Here is a 17,739-nt window from a genome sequence, read left to right as displayed (position 1 = left end):
AAACAAGCCTGAAACCTTGAACAAAGACTGTTGACATCTAGTGGAAGCCATAGGAATAGCAATCTGGGAGCTGGATTTGAATATGACCTTATAAGTTCCATTGGAAGAGCATGGGCTCTCCAAAAAAAGAAATATTCAGGTTGGTTTTTCTTTGGATTTTCTCCTACCATGTCAATTGTGTTACAGTCTCATACATTATTTTAACATTTCTACAAACTTCAAAGTGTTTTCTATCCAATGGTACCAATTATATGCATATCCTGGCTTCTGGGACTGAGTAACAGGTTTCGTAAGAAGAATGTCCCTCCTCCCACAAGTGTGATTACTACCTCTGAGGGTTTAGAGCTTGAGGTAGTCACCTCATATAAGTACTTGGGAGTATGGCTAGACGGTGCACTGTCCTTCTCTCAGCACATATCAAAGCTGCAGGCTAAAGTTACATCTAGACTTGGTTTCCTCTATCGTAATCGCTCCTCTTTCACCCCAGCTGCCATACTAACCCTGATTCAGATGACCATCCTACCCATGCTAGATTACGGAGACGTAATTTATAGATCGGCAGGTAAGGGTGCTCTCGAGCGGCTTTACCATTCGGCCATCAGATTTGCCACCAATGCTCCTTATAGGACAAATCAATGCATTATATACTCCTCTGTAAACTGGTCATCTCTATATACCCGTCGCAAGACCCACTGGTTGATGTTTATTTATAGAACCCTCTTAGGCCTCACTCTCCCCTATCTGAGATATCTACTGCAGCCCTCATCCTCCACATACAACACCCGTTCACTCTCCCCTATCTGAGATATCTACTGCAGCCCTCATCCTCCACATACAACACCCGTTCACTCCCCCCTATCTGAAATATCTACTGCAGCCCTCATCCTCCACATACAACACCCGTTCACTCCCCCCTATCTGAGATATCTACTGCAGCCCTCATCCTCCACATACAACACCCGTTCACTCTCCCCTATCTGAGATATCTACTGCAGCCCTCATCCTCCACATACAACACCCGTTCACTCCCCCCTATCTGAGATATCTACTGCAGCCCTCATCCTCCACATACAACACCCGTTCACTCCCCCCTATCTGAGATATCTACTGCAGCCCTCATCCTCCACATACAACACCCGTTCACTCCCCCCTATCTGAGATATCTACTGCAGCCCTCATCCTCCACATACAACACCCGTTCACTCTCCCCTATCTGAGATATCTACTGCAGCCCTCATCCTCCACATACAACACCCGTTCACTCCCCCCTATCTGAGATATCTACTGCAGCCCTCATCCTCCACATACAACACCCGTTCACTCCCCCCTATCTGAGATATCTACTGCAGCCCTCATCCTCCACATACAACACCCGTTCACTCCCCCCTATCTGAGATACCTACTGCAGCCCTCATCCTCCACATACAACACCCGTTCACTCCCCCCTATCTGAGATACCTACTGCAGCCCTCATCCTCCACATACAACACCCGTTCACTCCCCCCTATCTGAGATATCTACTGCAGCCCTCATCCTCCACATACAACACCCGTTCACTCCCCCCTATCTGAGATATCTACTGCAGCCCTCATCCTCCACATACAACACCCGTTCACTCCCCCCTATCTGAGATATCTACTGCAGCCCTCATCCTCCACATACAACACCCGTTCACTCCCCCCTATCTGAGATACCTACTGCAGCCCTCATCCTCCACATACAACACCCGTTCACTCCCCCCTATCTGAGATACCTACTGCAGCCCTCATCCTCCACATACAACACCCGTTCACTCCCCCCTATCTGAGATACCTACTGCAGCCCTCATCCTCCACATACAACACCCGTTCACTCTCCCCTATCTGAGATACCTACTGCAGCCCTCATCCTCCACATACAACACCCGTTCACTCTCCCCTATCTGAGATATCTACTGCAGCCCTCATCCTCCACATACAACACCCGTTCACTCTCCCCTATCTGAGATATCTACTGCAGCCCTCATCCTCCACATACAACACCCGTTCACTCCCCCCTATCTGAGATATCTACTGCAGCCCTCATCCTCCACATACAACACCCGTTCACTCCCCCCTATCTGAGATATCTACTGCAGCCCTCATCCTCCACATACAACACCCGTTCACTCCCCCCTATCTGAGATATCTACTGCAGCCCTCATCCTCCACATACAACACCCGTTCACTCCCCCCTATCTGAGATATCTACTGCAGCCCTCATCCTCCACATACAACACCCGTTCACTCTCCCCTATCTGAGATATCTACTGCAGCCCTCATCCTCCACATACAACACCCGTTCACTCCCCCCTATCTGAGATATCTACTGCAGCCCTCATCCTCCACATACAACACCCGTTCACTCCCCCCTATCTGAGATATCTACTGCAGCCCTCATCCTCCACATACAACACCCGTTCACTCCCCCCTATCTGAGATACCTACTGCAGCCCTCATCCTCCACATACAACACCCGTTCACTCCCCCCTATCTGAGATATCTACTGCAGCCCTCATCCTCCACATACAACACCTGTTCACTCCCCCCTATCTGAGATATCTACTGCAGCCCTCATCCTCCACATACAACACCCGTTCACTCCCCCCTATCTGAGATACCTACTGCAGCCCTCATCCTCCACATACAACACCCGTTCACTCCCCCCTATCTGAGATATCTACTGCAGCCCTCATCCTCCACATACAACACCTGTTCACTCCCCCCTATCTGAGATATCTACTGCAGCCCTCATCCTCCACATACAACACCCGTTCACTCCCCCCTATCTGAGATATCTACTGCAGCCCTCATCCTCCACATACAACACCCGTTCTGCCAGTCACACACATCCCTGGGTCGCTCCTCTTTTCAGTTCGCTGCAACACTCAAACTGTACCGTTTTATGTCCATCTCTTCATTCAAAGACTCACTCATGGGCACTTTACTGACAGTTGTGGCTGCTTTGTGTAATGTATTGTTGTCTCTACCTTCTTGCCCTTTTTGCTGTTGTCTGTGCCCAATAATGTTTGTACCATGTAGAAAGAGGAGGAAGGGAAGCGCTACTGAGGTACACAATAGTACATTTTGGTAGACAGAAGGTGCTCTTTGGTAAAAGGGGTGAATTGGTCACTCTTCTGTGAAGGCTTTTCACTAGATGTTGGAACATTGCGTAATATATTGTTGTCTCTACCTTCTTGCCCTTTGTGCTGTTGTCTGTGCCCAATAATGTTTGTACCATGTTTTGTGCTGCTACCATGTTGTGCTGCTGCCATATTGTGTTGCTACCATGTTGTTGTCATGTTTGTATGTGTTGCTGCCATGCTATGTTGTTGTCTAGGTCTCTCTTTATGTAGTGTTGTCTCTCTTATCGTGATGCGTGTTATTTTTTTTAACCCAGCCCCCATCCCCGCAGGGGGCCTTTTGGCAGGCCTTCATTGTAAATAAGAATTTGTTCTTAACTGACTTGTGTAGTTAAATAAATTAATAATTAAATTAATTAAAAAATATATATTTAAAAAAATGTGCACAATCAAGGCCGGTTGTGATACAGCCTGGAATCGAACCACGGTCTGTAGTGACACCTCTAGCACTGAGATGCATTGCCTTAGACCACTGCGCCACTCGGGATCCCAACATCTATCCAGTCTTCAGATCAACTAAAGGGCGTCAACTAGGGCTGATGGAAGGTGAAAATCCACATTTTGGGGGTTTAGAATGTAGCCCAGGACAGTGTATTGTATAATTATCCACCTTGCTCTTGGTACTGATCTTACTGCTTTGGGAGCTGCTGCGATGCTTTTTGACCTTCCGGAACATTGTTCACCATGACGCCAGCACTCCTCCAGCCCCCCAGCACCGTTTGGTGAAGACAAGGACATTTTGAATAGTTGGGGCAGCAGGTAGCCTAGTGATTAGAGTGTTGGGCCAGTAACCAAAAAGTTGCTTGATCAAATCCCCGAGCTGACAAGGTATAAATCTATGGGACTCCCAATCACGGCCAGTTGTGATACAGCCTGGAATTGAACCAGGGTCTCTAGGCCACTTGGAAGCCCCAGTACACAGGGCAAGTAAAGTGAGTTGGCTTGTGGTCTACAGAGAATGAGATGAACCCATCCACATAGAATATAAATTGTGAAGGCAGTGATACATGTATTACTAAGTTATTAGGAGACCAACAGCTGCCACAAAGTGAAAGCAAACTATTTAATTACTGCATACTATCACTCCCATCACAACTCAAGAACTTTGTCCAACTTATTCAGAGGCTATGGCACACGCGCACTTTCTCTTGATCCACTAGGCTGCGCGCCTGAGCCTGAAATGACGTCTGGAGTCGGCTGGGACTCAATGAAAGACCATTTTCAATTGCCAAACTTGGTCAATGAATGCCATGTGTAACGGAAACCCGTTGCTAGGATAAACAATTTACCCCACCCACAACCGTATCGACATATCTGCTCAAGCTCAAAAAGGTTGAACTTGTGTATTTTTACAGAACGTGGCAAACTGGAGCACTAGGCACAAATACACACGGCATACCTCAGTTTGGAACTTGTTGTATGCTGCTGGGCTGGCTGGTCAGTTATGGCTATTTTGGGTTGTTGTTCATCAAAGGAGCAGGGCCGGGGTTCTTTCTGTGTAGGCAAGACTCGCATAGACATTTCACTTCCTTTGCAGCTCCACCCAACACCACTTTAAAGGGGAAGCAACTTAGTTGTATCAATATTTGACACAAAAAGCATCAACATGAATGGATACACCAACACGAGTCTATAGTGTGACGCTGCTTTTTATAGTGATTGAATTGAGCGCTAAAACTAAAACGTCTAATAAGCGAATGTATGTCCAGTAACTATCACTCAAAATACAAAAACGTTTTGAACGATGAGCAAACAATTGAATTATGTCAGAACAAATCATGGGATGGTTTTCTTTCTCTGTGATGCTCTTATCATAGAGGTGCAGGGCTGGAGGTGGGTATTATGGGGGTTATCACCACTTGCCATTCAAAGGATGTCCAGATGTAGAATGTTTTGCAATTAAATTAAAACTAGGTGTTGTTGGGTTTTATTTCACTTATTAGATGTGATGCATTACCATTTACAGTAGATGTAGGCCTAAGTATGAATGGACTGTAATGCACTAAGAGGTGTATATTGTATTAACATAGATTGAGCAACATATAATAGACATGACTAACTGGAGGGTTGCTGGCTAGTAGTGTAGGCTGAGTAGACTCTTGACACACACACACACAATGCCTGGTTGTGGGGCCGCTCAAGGACAGGTGTACGGGAGGGGCTGGTAGAATGGAAGATAGCTGTAGCACAAAAGCAGAAACTGTCCTAACTGTAGCATAAAAACAGGCACTGTCCTTGGGTGTCTGACTCTCGGGTACACACATGAAGATAAGCTAGAAGACAACTATGCTTGGCAACAAAGATGCGTCTAGAGCAGTGGTTCTTAACCTTGTTGGAGGTACTGACCCCCACCAGTTTCATATGCGCATTCACCGAACCCTTCTTATTTGGAAAAATAAAATTCAAAACATAGGTATATATTTTACTGGTGCACAAAATGAACCGTGCATCAACATCAGTGTTCAAAGAACAAAACCATTAAAACATGATTTTCACACAAAAACAAAAACATAATAATGAATATTTACTGCAAATCAGTGTGACTTCTGCTGTTGCCTTTCAGAGACTAGTTCAGAAATGCGCGGCTTCACCTTGGCAAGTGCCACTCTCATGTCATTTTCGCAACAAAGTCTGTTCCTTTTCTTCGTTTTTATGTCCAGCATCCTCGAAAAGGATTGCTCGCAAAGATATGTTGTAACAAACGGTATGAAAATCTCCAGAGCTTTCTTAGCAATAACAGGGTACGTTACCATTTGTTGACACCAAAACGTTGAGAGCGTTGTTGTTCTGAAGAGTTGCTGTTGAACCTGGCTCTGCTGAATTTCAATGATTTCATCGAGGTATTCATCATTGACATCTGTTGTCTCAACACTAAATGTGAACGGCTGTCTCACCCATGCTGGATATGACTCTCTTGTAGGGAAGTATCCGTCGAGAGACTTTGCAAGCTCATCTAAGTGCGTGGCAATTGCTTGCTTCAGTTCCGCGGGTACAGAAATGTCTCCGATTCCAGATACATCTTCGATCTTACTTACACAGTCGTCCAGCAGGGGAAAGTTTGCGAAGTTATCGTTCTCTGTTCGTCGTTTCCAAAACCTGAAGGCTTTTCAAAAAAAGCTACCGTTTTCTTCCGCTTCGATGATGTTGACTCCACCGCCCTGCATCTCTTGATTGAGATGATTGAGAGCTGCGAAGATATCAGCCATGTACGCTAAAATGAGAATGAACTCAGAATTTTTTAAGCAATCTGCATGACGATGTTGGAGCTCTTGCAAAAACAGGGCTAATTCCACACGCACGGCAAAAACACGATTCAGCACCTGTCCCCAGGATAACCACCGAACGTTAGAATGGTACAGAAGTACCTCGAATTCAGAGCCCATTTCTTTACACAGCTCACTGAAGATGCGGTGCCTCAGAGCACTATTTCGCACATAGTTCACGCATTCCACTACAATTTTTAATACTTCTGCCAGTTTTGGAGGCAAGGTTTTTGTTGCCAACGCATGCCTGTGCAGAATACAATGCGTAACAATGATGTGTGGTGCATCGGCTTTCACTAGCACACCAAAACCAGACTTTCTTCCCAGCATGACTGGAGCTCCGTCCGAACAAACTGCAGAAACCATATCCCACGAAAGATTGTTGTCTTTGAAGAAGTCATCCACAAGTTTCTTCACATCGGCTGCCTTAGTTGTTGTCGTAAGAGGCTTACAAAATAAAAAAATCTTCCTTTATCACGTCGTCTTTCACATAGCGCACAAATACAGCAAGCTGGCTTAGATTGGAAACGTCTGTGGTCTCGTCGAGTTGAAGGCTGAATTTTGCCGGGCTTGAAATCAGATCTGCAACTACTTGAGCCAAGATGTCTTTGCTCGTGTCCTCTATTCTGTCGCTAATGGTGTCATTTGAAAGAGGAATTTGGGATAACTTAACTTCAGCCGCTTTTCCCAGCATGATATTCGCCATCTTCAACACAGCTGGTTTTATGAGTGTTTCACCAATGGTGTGTGGTTTGCCCTGCTTTGCAATCAGGTAAGCAACTTCATACGATGCTGTGAGGATCGGTTTGTTGATGGGTACAAAGCCGAGAACAGGCAGAGTAGCCTTTTCATCGAATCTGGCTCTCTTCACCTTGAATTCAGCGAGCGTTGTGTTCTTGTATTGTCCATCTCCATGCAGCTTAAGGAAGTGTTCTCTTAGTTTTGCAGGTGCTAGACTAGAATTGCTCAACTTGGCATTGCAAATCATGCAGTTAGGACGCTGACTCTCATCACGTTCCGTTATACATGTGAATCCATATTGTACATATTCGTCCGACCACTTTCTTTTTTTGCTCGACATAGTTAGTATGAAGGGATTAAAATATTAAGAAAGAAATCACACGACGTACCATCACGACAGTCACAATTCGACTACTGAGCGCGCCAAATTCCCTGCAGCACAGATAGGCCAAGCGATGTTGCGTGATCACCTGCAGCCAATGATGGCCAAGCGGGGCGTGTCATCACGATTCATATGAGTCGGGTGTGTGTCTTGACCTCCGCCGAACCCCTGAGACTGACTCACCGAACCCCTGGGGTTCGATCAAACCCAGGTTAAGAACCACTGATCTAGAGGCTGGGACCAGCCTGCACGCCAACGATAGGATGAGTGAGTTTAAACCACGCTCATCCTCCCTCTGACAGGTCAGCAGTGAGCGGGAACTATCTCTGTCAGAGTATTTAATGAAGAACTTATGTCATTTTCAGTTCTCTGTTTGCCCTGCGAGGTGTTACAGTGAACCCGTATGTACGAAGATTGCATTTACCATTTATTAATTCTATTAAAAAACAGCTGAAAATATATTCAGTAGCCTAGTGTTAAATTTTGTTCTGATACCAGAATTGAATTGACGCAGCCTTAACAGTGTATAAGTGGTGTATACTGTATACAATATAAGTGTATACACTGTTAAGGCTATATAAGGCTATATATATACTGTTAAGTATTGTGCCACAAAAGTACTATGCAATCATGGGATGGTTTTCTTTCCCAGTAATGCTCTTATCATAGAGGTGCAGGGCTGGAGGTGCGCATTCAGAGGCAAATCATGGTAGGTTTTCGTGGCCCTTTTAAGCATTTAACATTTTTCCATCTGAACATGTATGTTTTGTAAAGTGGGTAGCATTATAGTGGGTAAAGTGGGTAGCACTATAGGCTAACACTTGCAGGTATAATGCTTTACAACCTGTTGCATGTTTTTTTACCCTATGACCCTACTATGTGCTACTGGGTCAGTTGAGACACCTCACAGGAGATATAGAGGAGTTGGATACTACAGAAAATACACATTTACATTTTAGTCATTTAGCAGATGCTCTTATCCAGAACAGTTAGTGCATTCATCTTAAGATAGCTAGGTGGGACAACCACATATCACAGTCATAGTAAGTACATTTTGTCTCAATAAAGTAGCTATCAGCAAAGTCAGAGCTTTTTGGGGGGGGGGGTAATTTAAAGTGTGAGTGTTAATTCTCGAAAAGCATTTTGTTTTTTCTTCAGAAACATGACACTGGTGCATGAGGTTGGCATGGTAATGGTGGAGGTAAACAGACATTCTTTTGCAATCTGGGTCTTGTACATTAGGCACCAAACGGTAGAAAATGGACTGAAACATAGAGGGATTACCTTTTCTGTTGCAAATATGACTGGACCTCCTACACAACAGTAGTGATTGCATCATCATACGTCATAACGGGTTGGCAATCCACTAATCGATGACATAGAAACATGGATGAAAAACTGCCGTTTCTCAACAATCTCACACATCACAGTTGTTCACTGGGCCATAACTCTTCTCCAGCAGGTGTCATTGTTTTGTTTCTCTCGCTCATCAAGCGAGGAGTTTTTGTATGGAGGTCAATGAGAGAGTGTCGGAATTGGTCAACAATATATATGAACTCAGCAAAAAAAGAAACGTCCTCTCACTGTCAACTGCGTTTATTTTCAGCAAACTTAACGTGTAAATATTTGTATGAACATAACAAGACAACTGAGACATAAACTGAACAAGTTCCACAGACATGTGACTAACATAAATGGAATAATGTGTCCCTGAACAAAGGGGGGGTCAAAATCAAAAGTAACAGTCAGTATCTGGTGTGGCCACCAGCTGCATTAAGTACTGCAGTGCATCTCCTCCTCGTGGACTGCACCAGATTTGCCAGTTCTTGCTGTGAGATGTTACCCCACTATTCCACCAAGGCACCTGCAAGTTCCCGGACATTTCTGGGGGGAATGGCCCTAGCCCTCACCCTCCAATCCAACAGGTCCCAGACGTGCTCAATGATATTGAGATCCAGGCTCTTCGCTGGCCATGGCAGAACACTGGCATTCCTGTCTTGCAGGAAATCACGCACAGAACGAGCAGTATGGCTGGTGGCATTGTCATGCTGGAGGGTCATGTCAGGATGAGCCTGCAGGACGGGTACCACATGTGCCCATAGGCAACGTTGTGCCGGGGATGTCTGGTGAGGACCTGCCTTACAACAGGCCTACAAGCCCTCAGTCCAACCTCTCTCAGCCTATTGCGGACAGTCTGAGCACTGATGGAGGGATTGTGCGTTCCTGGTGTAACTCGGGCAGTTGTTGTTGCCATCCTGTACCTGTCCCGCAGGTGTGATGTTCGGATGTACTGATCCTGTGCAGGTGTTGTTACACGTGGTCTGCCACTGCGAGAACGATCAGCTGTCCGTCCTGTCTAACTGTAGCGCTGTCTTAGGCATCTCACTGTATGGATATTGCAATTTATTGCCCTGGCCACATCTGCAGTCCTCATGCCTCCTTGCAGCATGGCTAAGACACGTTCACGCGGATGAGCAGGGACCCTGGGAATCTTTCTTTTGGTGTTTTTCAGAGTCAGTAGAAAGGCCTCTTTAGTGTCCTAACTTTTCATAACTGTGACCTTAATTGCCTACCGTCTGTAAGCTGATAGTGTCTTAATGACCGTTCCACAGGTGCATGTTCATTAATTGTTTATGGTTCATTAAACAAGCATGGGAAACAGTGTTTAAACCCTTTACAATGAAGATCTGTGAAGTTATTTGGATTTTTACGAATTATCTTTGAACGACAGGGTCCTGAAAAAGGGACATTTATTTTTTTGCTGAGTTTATATATTTTATTCTGATTTTTGAGGGGGTGCTGCAACACCCTCAGCGTGCCTACTTCCTGCGGCTATGCCTAGTTCCGACTAGCATGGGGCAATAACAAATCAAATTTCAAATAAAAGTATTGGTCACGTACACATATTTATCATTTTTATTGCGGGTGTAGTGAATAGCTTGTGCATCCCAAAAGGTTAAAGAACAGACATCCACCAGGTCCACTACATAACCAAAAGTATGCTCGTCGATGCACCTGCTCGTCGAATATCTCATTGGAGTTGGTCCACCCCTTTGCTGTTATAATAGCCTCCACTCTTCTGGGAAGGCTTTCCACTAGAAATTGTGACATTGCTGTGGGGACTTGCTTCCATTCAGCCATAATAGCATTAGTGAGGTCGGGTACTGATGTTGGGCGATTAGGCCTGGCTCGCAGTCGGTGTTCCAATTCACCACAAAGGTGTTCGATTCGGGTTGAGGTCAGGGCTCTGTGCAGGCTAGTCAAGTTCTTCCTCGCCAATCTCGCCCAACCATTTCTGTATGGACCTCGCTTTGTGCATGTGGGCTTTGTCATGCTGAAACAGGAAAGGGCCTTCCCCAAACTGTTACCACAAAGTTGGAAGCACAGAATTGGCTAAAATGTCATTGTATGCTGTAGCATTAACATTTCAAGTTGGTGTACACATTTATTAGCATAGAGACATTTATTTATTCATTCATCCAGATAATTTAATACACCCTGAAAATGAAAACATAGGACACAGGAAGAATACGTGAGTCAAGGAGTTTCCCCCCTCACATCTCCTACAGAGCTAATACTATGGACGTAGGTACATGCTAAAGATGTATTCAGACCATACTAGTCCAAAGTCATAGCAAAGCTGCAGAATGCCCTTGACCCACAAGCAAGACACATATTCCCCCTTTCATCAGAATTAACATATTACTTATTGCCTAATATACAGGAAACGGTGAACAGACAATATAAAACAATATTTTAGCGTAAAGTTCCACAAGCCGATATGTACTCATTTATCCTTGGCACATGAATATTCCAACACCAAGTGGTGCTTAGGACAACACTTCCCATGCCAGCTAACAGGCAACATTAGTAAACATGAGTTCCAGCTGGGCGATAGACATATTCCCTTTGCTTACAGTACATACAGTGCCGTCAGAAAGTATTCACACCCCTGGACTTTTTCCATATTTTGTTGTGTTACAGCCTGAATTTAAAATGGATTCAATTGAGATGTCATCACTGGCCTACACACAAGTTAAAAATATATTTTACAAATTAATTAAATGAAAAGCTGAACTGTCTTGAGTCAATAAGTATTCAACCTGTTATGGCAAGCCTAAATAAGTTTAGGAGTAAAAATGTGCATAAGTCACATAAGTGGCATGTGCACATGTTCAACATGATTTTTCCAATGACTACGTAATCGCTGTACCCCACATACAGTCGAGCAGAGAATTTCAAAACACGGATTCAACCACAAAGATCAGGGAGGTTTTCCAAAAAAAGGGCACCTATTGGTAGGTGGGTAAAAAATAAAAAAGCAGATATTGAATATACTTTTGAGCACAGTGAAGTTAATTACACTTTGGATGGAGTATCAATACAAAGATACAGGTGTCCTCCCTAACTCAGTTGCTGGAGAGGAAGGAAACAACTCAGGGATTTCACCATGAGGCCAATGGTGACTTTAAAACACAGTTAGAGCTTAATGGCTGTGATAGGAGAAATCTGAAGATGGATCAACAACATTGTAGTTACTCCACAATACTAACCTAATAGACAGAGTGAAAAGAAGCCTGTACAGAATAAAAATATTCCAAAACATGCATCCTGTTTGCAACAAGGCACTAAAATAATAATGCAAATAAATGTGATAAAGCAATTAACACTGTGTATTCAGGACAAGAAGTGATGTTCGGAGTACCACGCTCCATATTTTCAAGCATAGTGGTGGCTGCATCATGTTATGGGTATGCTTGTAATCGTTAAGGACTTCAGGATAAAAAAAATAAATGGAGATACGCATAGGAAAAATCCTAGAGAAAAACCTGGTTTAGTCTGCTTTCCCACAGACACTGGGAAATGAATTTACCTTTCAGCAAGACAATAACCTAAAACACAAGGTCAAGTCTACACTGGAGTTGCTTACCAAGAAGACTGAATGTTCATGAGTGGCCGAAAATCTATGGCAAGACCTGAAAATGGTTGTCTAGGAATGATCAACAACCAATTTGACGGAGACTGAAGAATTTCTTAAATAATAATAAAAATGGGCAAATGTTGCAGAATCCAGGTGTGGAAAGCTCTTAAAGATTCACAGCTTTAATCGCTACCAACGTTGATTCTAACATGTATTGACTCAGGGGGTTGAATACTTATTCAAGTTATTAGTGTTTGATTTTTCATGAATTTTTTTCTTTGGACAACGGCAATTAAACCATTTGAATCCCACTTTGTAACAACAAAATCTGGAAAAGGTGAATGGGGTGCGAATACTTTCTGAAGCCACTGTATAACTACAGAAATAAGGCTAGATATAAAACAAAAATACTCAACTTCTGAAATAAGGCACTAGTCTTTTTTTCAGATTAAAAAAAAACAACAGAAGTTGGTCTACAAACAATATCTGACTGCATAGAAAAGGCATTGACATGAGAAATAGAATAAAACTGCAATGAATGTCTGCACTGCTCTAACAGTCTTCCAATGTGTTGAGTAAATTGTCAAATAAATGACTTGCATGAATTGCAAACTTCGGGTTGAAGATGAAAAGGTTAATAGCCCATTGTACCAGCATAAGGCCATACACAAATATCAAAACGGTTCATCATTATTTCACTACAAATGAAACAGAACCAATACTTCAGTGGAGACATACAGTAGAACAGATAAATTGATGTTCGGTAGGCCAAGGTCCGATGAAGCGCTCCGATTTTACCAAGTATCCAGCCCAGCCTAACTACTAGTCTGGACCTCTGTAGCTTCGTTTACACAGGCAGCCCAATTCTGATCTTTTGCTCAATTATGGGCAAAATATCTGATCGGTCAAAAGACCAATTATTGGCAAAAGATCAGAAATAGACTGCCCACACTCAGTGCCTGTTTGGTTGCAATTACTAGAAAATAATGCCTTCCTCTGCAACATTAGAACCTTTTTAACAATACCCTTTGGCATCCATTTTGCAGCTGAATTACTTTGTCGATAGGCAACATTACATCAGTAGTTATGTTAGGCATCACCCAAAATAATTGCCAAAATTTCAAACAGATGAAGTTCAAACTTGAAGACAAACCATGGTGATAAGGAGGACTAAAAACATATTCACAACCAATTAACAAGGTAAAATAAAATAAAAAACGGGCAATATCAGAAATAAAGGCAAAAAATTAAAAACATTGTCTTACTGATGTGACAATGGAAAGATGACATAACATTAAAAAGGTCCAATGCAGTCATTTTTATCTCAATATCAAATAATTTCTGGCTAACAATTAAAGTGGCAATATATTAATTTTTTGGGCGACCCGTCCAAATTCACATAGAAATGTGTGTTACAAATCTGTCATAATCGAAAGCATGTCTAAGAAGCGGTAGATCTGTCCGAGGTGCGCTATTTCTATGCTTCCTGTTCTTAAGTTTCATTTTTGCATCCTACTTTCGGTTCTGAACACCAGCTTCAAATAAAATACTTTGGGCAGTGGTGTAAATAAAAAAAAATACTTGAAAGTACTACTTAAGTCGTTTTTTGGGGTATCTGTACTCTACTATTTATATTTTTGACAACTTTTACTTTACTACATTCCTTAAGAAAAGTATGTACTTTTTACTCCATACACTTTCCCTGACACCCAAAAGTACTTGTTACATTTTGAATGCTTATCAAGAGAACATCTCTGATCATCCCTACTACCTCTGATCTGACGGACTCACTAAACACATGCTTCATTTGTAAGTGATGTGTGCACCTGGCTATCCGTGTAAAAAAAAAGTGTAAATAATAACAATCCTTAAAAACGGTGCCCTGTGGTTTGCTTAATATAAGGAATTTGAAACTATTTACTTGTAATACTTTTTGCTAGGACTGTCTGGGTGTGGTCTGAGTAGGGAGGGGGAAACTGAAAACTAGCAGTTGGCGGAGAGGCTTGGAACTCTTTCTTATTGGACTATTAACTAATTAAGTGCCTGGCAGGCCAAAACTCGATCCCACCAAAACAGGCTGACACTTCAGGCTGTCTTTTTAAACAGCTCTTACACTAAAAAGGATATCATCATTTTCAAAGTATTATTCCAACCTCAGTGTGGAAATACATATAAAACACAGGATTATCACATTTTTGACTGCCTTTAAACATTTAAAATAACACCTTTTTCAGTTATTTGAACTTAGCATGATTCCTTTTAACACTGGCACTCTAACCCACCCACATGCCTAACCAATAGCCGTAAAGTCGCGGCAGTGGTAAATCAACTGGCCCAGCTGTCAATCAATCAACCCATTCTGACAGCTGTCAGTCAAGTCATTCAAAATAACACCTCCAAAGACTCTGTCTGGCCTGTATCGGAGTGAGTGGTGCCAAATAAAGCACTTGGCTTTGACTCTTGAAACTAACAAGGCACAAATTATTTCTTCCCCACAACACATACAAATCATTCAGTATCTCGGCTATTCTAAACTGCAGTCACTTGCATCAGAACACTACTACTCATAAGCACCTACTGTTTTGGTTGTATGGGAGTCTTCCAAATTGACCTTATAAAATCTAGGATGTAGCTAACCCCACAGTGCTTTATTTAAAAACTCTATTAGAAACGGTGTTGTTCTATGAACCCCAACCAGTGCTGTGTAACCAGTATTCCAGTCCCTTCACTTCTAGGAGTGGATGTTTCTGTGTACTATAACAGTGTGTGTACTATAGTTTAGTCATGTATGCATGTCTCTTCTATATGTGGTGTGTCTGTATGCATGCATGCATCTACCTACTCTAGACTATGTTCCCTTGTGTAAAATTGTGTGTGTGTGTGTGTGTGTGTGTGTGTGTGTGTGTGTGTGTACACACGTGTGTTTGCATGTAGATTCCCATGGCTGTGTGTATGTGAGTACATATACAACCATGTTCCCTCAGCACTGTTCACCATACAGGTTTGCCTCGAGGCGGGGCTTGTCGTGGTGGTCCGATCGCGGCGTGCTCCGCTCTGCCGTCAGGTCCTCGTAAGACGACTTGGTGGCATTGGAGCCTCCGGGTGGAGGGAAGTCGTCTTCATCCGGGTCGAGGTGAGAATCGCAGCTGGAATCCTCCTGGATGGTGGCCATCCGCGGGCCCTCCCCCACCACGACCACCCCGCTTCCCGGGGCAGGGCCAGAAGCCAAGCCTGGGGCTGAGGTACTGATGCTGCCTGAGGCAGATGGGCCCGTTGGGGGTAGAGAAGAGAGGGAGTGGGGAAGGAACCGAGTGCCGGAGGAGGAGGTTGGAGGCGTAGGTAGCTTGATGACGACGACAGAGGCCGTCTCGAGGCTGCTCAGCATCTCTGCGTTCTGAGGGGGGACAGGAGGGACAGCAGGGTCAGGTTTGTGTTTGACTAATCCACTGCCTGACTGTATCCTTTTGAACTCAATTCAGTTGATCTTTAATGGTCTGGTCACACCATTACAACAGAATAGCCCAAAAACAAACAACTCAGACACTCTGGCTCCAAAACAACAAGGTCTATACTCTGCCTTTTATAAAGACAACACGGCTCTTCTCCTCACATACATCGCACATCCTTGTGACACGCCGGCAGCGTGCACCCTGGCCCCGCCCCCCCAAAGCCTCACCCACTCCCCTAAAGGTGGAGCTGTACCAAATACAGGTACCTTCACCATGCGCTGCAGTTCCGCGAGGGGCCAAGGCGTTGGGGGCAGTGGCGGTTCTAGACCATTTCAACTGGGGGGGCCAAGCTGGGGCCAGTTGTACTGTTAGAGGGGCCAGTTACATTAGATGTTATTGTTGTCATATCGCTTTCTTCACTGCATTGCAGGCATTAGCAGGCAAAAGACCATGTTCATAATCATCATCGTTGCCACTGTCTAATAACGGATGTAAAAAAAAAAAAGAATGATAGCAGAAATTTGTTATGTAAAAATTATTTCATACTCCACATTTAGGGGGGCCACAAGGGGGTCCAACATTGTTGTCGCAGTGCCCCCCCCCCCCCCCCCAGAACCGCTAGTGGTTGGGGGGGCAGAACAGGTCATTGTTACCGAAATATCCCAGTTTACTATTATTCATCCTTTATTTCACCAGGGAAGTCATATTGAGATTTATTTTTCGCCAGGCTCAGAGTCATCTAGGGGATCCGGGCCAGGCTCAGAGTCATCTAAGGGATCCGGGATAGGGTCAGGCTCGTCTAGGGGATCCGGGATAGGGTCAGGCTCATCTAGGGGATCCGGGATAGGGTCAGGCTCATCTAGGGGATCCGGGATAGGGTCAGGCTCATCTAGGGGATCCGGGATAGGGTCAGGCTCATCTAGGGGATCCGGGATAGGGTCAGGCTCATCTAGGGGATCCGGGATAGGGTCAGGCTCATCTAGGGGATCCGGGATAGGGTCAGGCTCATCTAGGGGATCCGGGATAGGGTCAGGCTCATCTAGGGGATCCGGGATAGGGTCAGGCTCATCTAGGGGATCCTGGCCAGGCTCAGAGTCATCTAGGGGATCCGGGCCAGGCTCAGAGTCATCTAGGGGATCCAGGCCAGGCTCAGAGTCATCTAGGGGATCCGGGCCAGGTTCATGCTCATCTAGGGGATCCGGGATAGAGTCAGGCTCATATAGGGGATCCGGGATAGGGTCAGGCTCATCTAGGGGATCCGGGATAGGGTCAGGCTCATCTAGGGGATCCGGGATAGGGTCAGGCTCATCTAGGGGATCCGGGATAGGGTCAGGCTCATCTAGGGGATCCGGGATAGGGTCAGGCTCATCTAGGGGATCCGGGATAGGGTCAGGCTCATCTAGGGGATCCGGGATAGGGTCAGGCTCATCTAGGGGATCCGGGATAGGGTCAGGGATAGGCTAGGGCTGTTGCGGTGACCGTATTACCGCCACACTGGCAGTCAGGAGTCATGACTGTAGTAAAATTTGACGTGACCGTTGAATCATGGTGATCTCCTCTTATCCACTCTGGACATGCATTGGTAGTACCCAACTCACTAATGATCATCGGGTCGCTAATGGCCTGGTACTCAGGACTCTATTGTCCCTCTAACCACTCTGACATTTTTTTATTTAACTTTTATTTAACTAGGCAAGTCAGTTAAGAACAAATTCTTATTTTCAATGACGGCCTAGGAACAGTGGGTTAACTGCCTTGTTCAGGGGCAGAACGACAGATTTGTACCTTGTCAGCTCGGGGATTCGAACTTGTGGTTACTAGTC

The 17,739-nt window shown here is 44.5% G+C and overlaps 1 protein-coding gene across 1 annotated transcript in view; it reads right to left on the bottom strand.

The window, feature by feature from the left end:
• Nucleotides 1-14,494: 14,494 nt before the first annotated feature.
• Nucleotides 14,495-17,739, bottom strand: part of LOC115172824 (disintegrin and metalloproteinase domain-containing protein 17) — a 33,486-nt gene continuing 30,241 nt past the window's right edge. The window contains exon 19 of the mRNA XM_029730611.1: nucleotides 14,495-15,861. Within this exon, the coding sequence (XP_029586471.1) occupies nucleotides 15,448-15,861 (414 nt within the window). The 3' untranslated portion in view covers nucleotides 14,495-15,447. The remainder of the gene's footprint in view (nucleotides 15,862-17,739) is intronic.

The sequence above is a fragment of the Salmo trutta genome, chromosome 33, assembly GCF_901001165.1.
Source record: "Salmo trutta chromosome 33, fSalTru1.1, whole genome shotgun sequence".
Taxonomy (NCBI): Eukaryota; Metazoa; Chordata; class Actinopteri; order Salmoniformes; family Salmonidae; genus Salmo; species Salmo trutta.
This window is presented reverse-complemented; position numbering and strand designations above follow the sequence as displayed.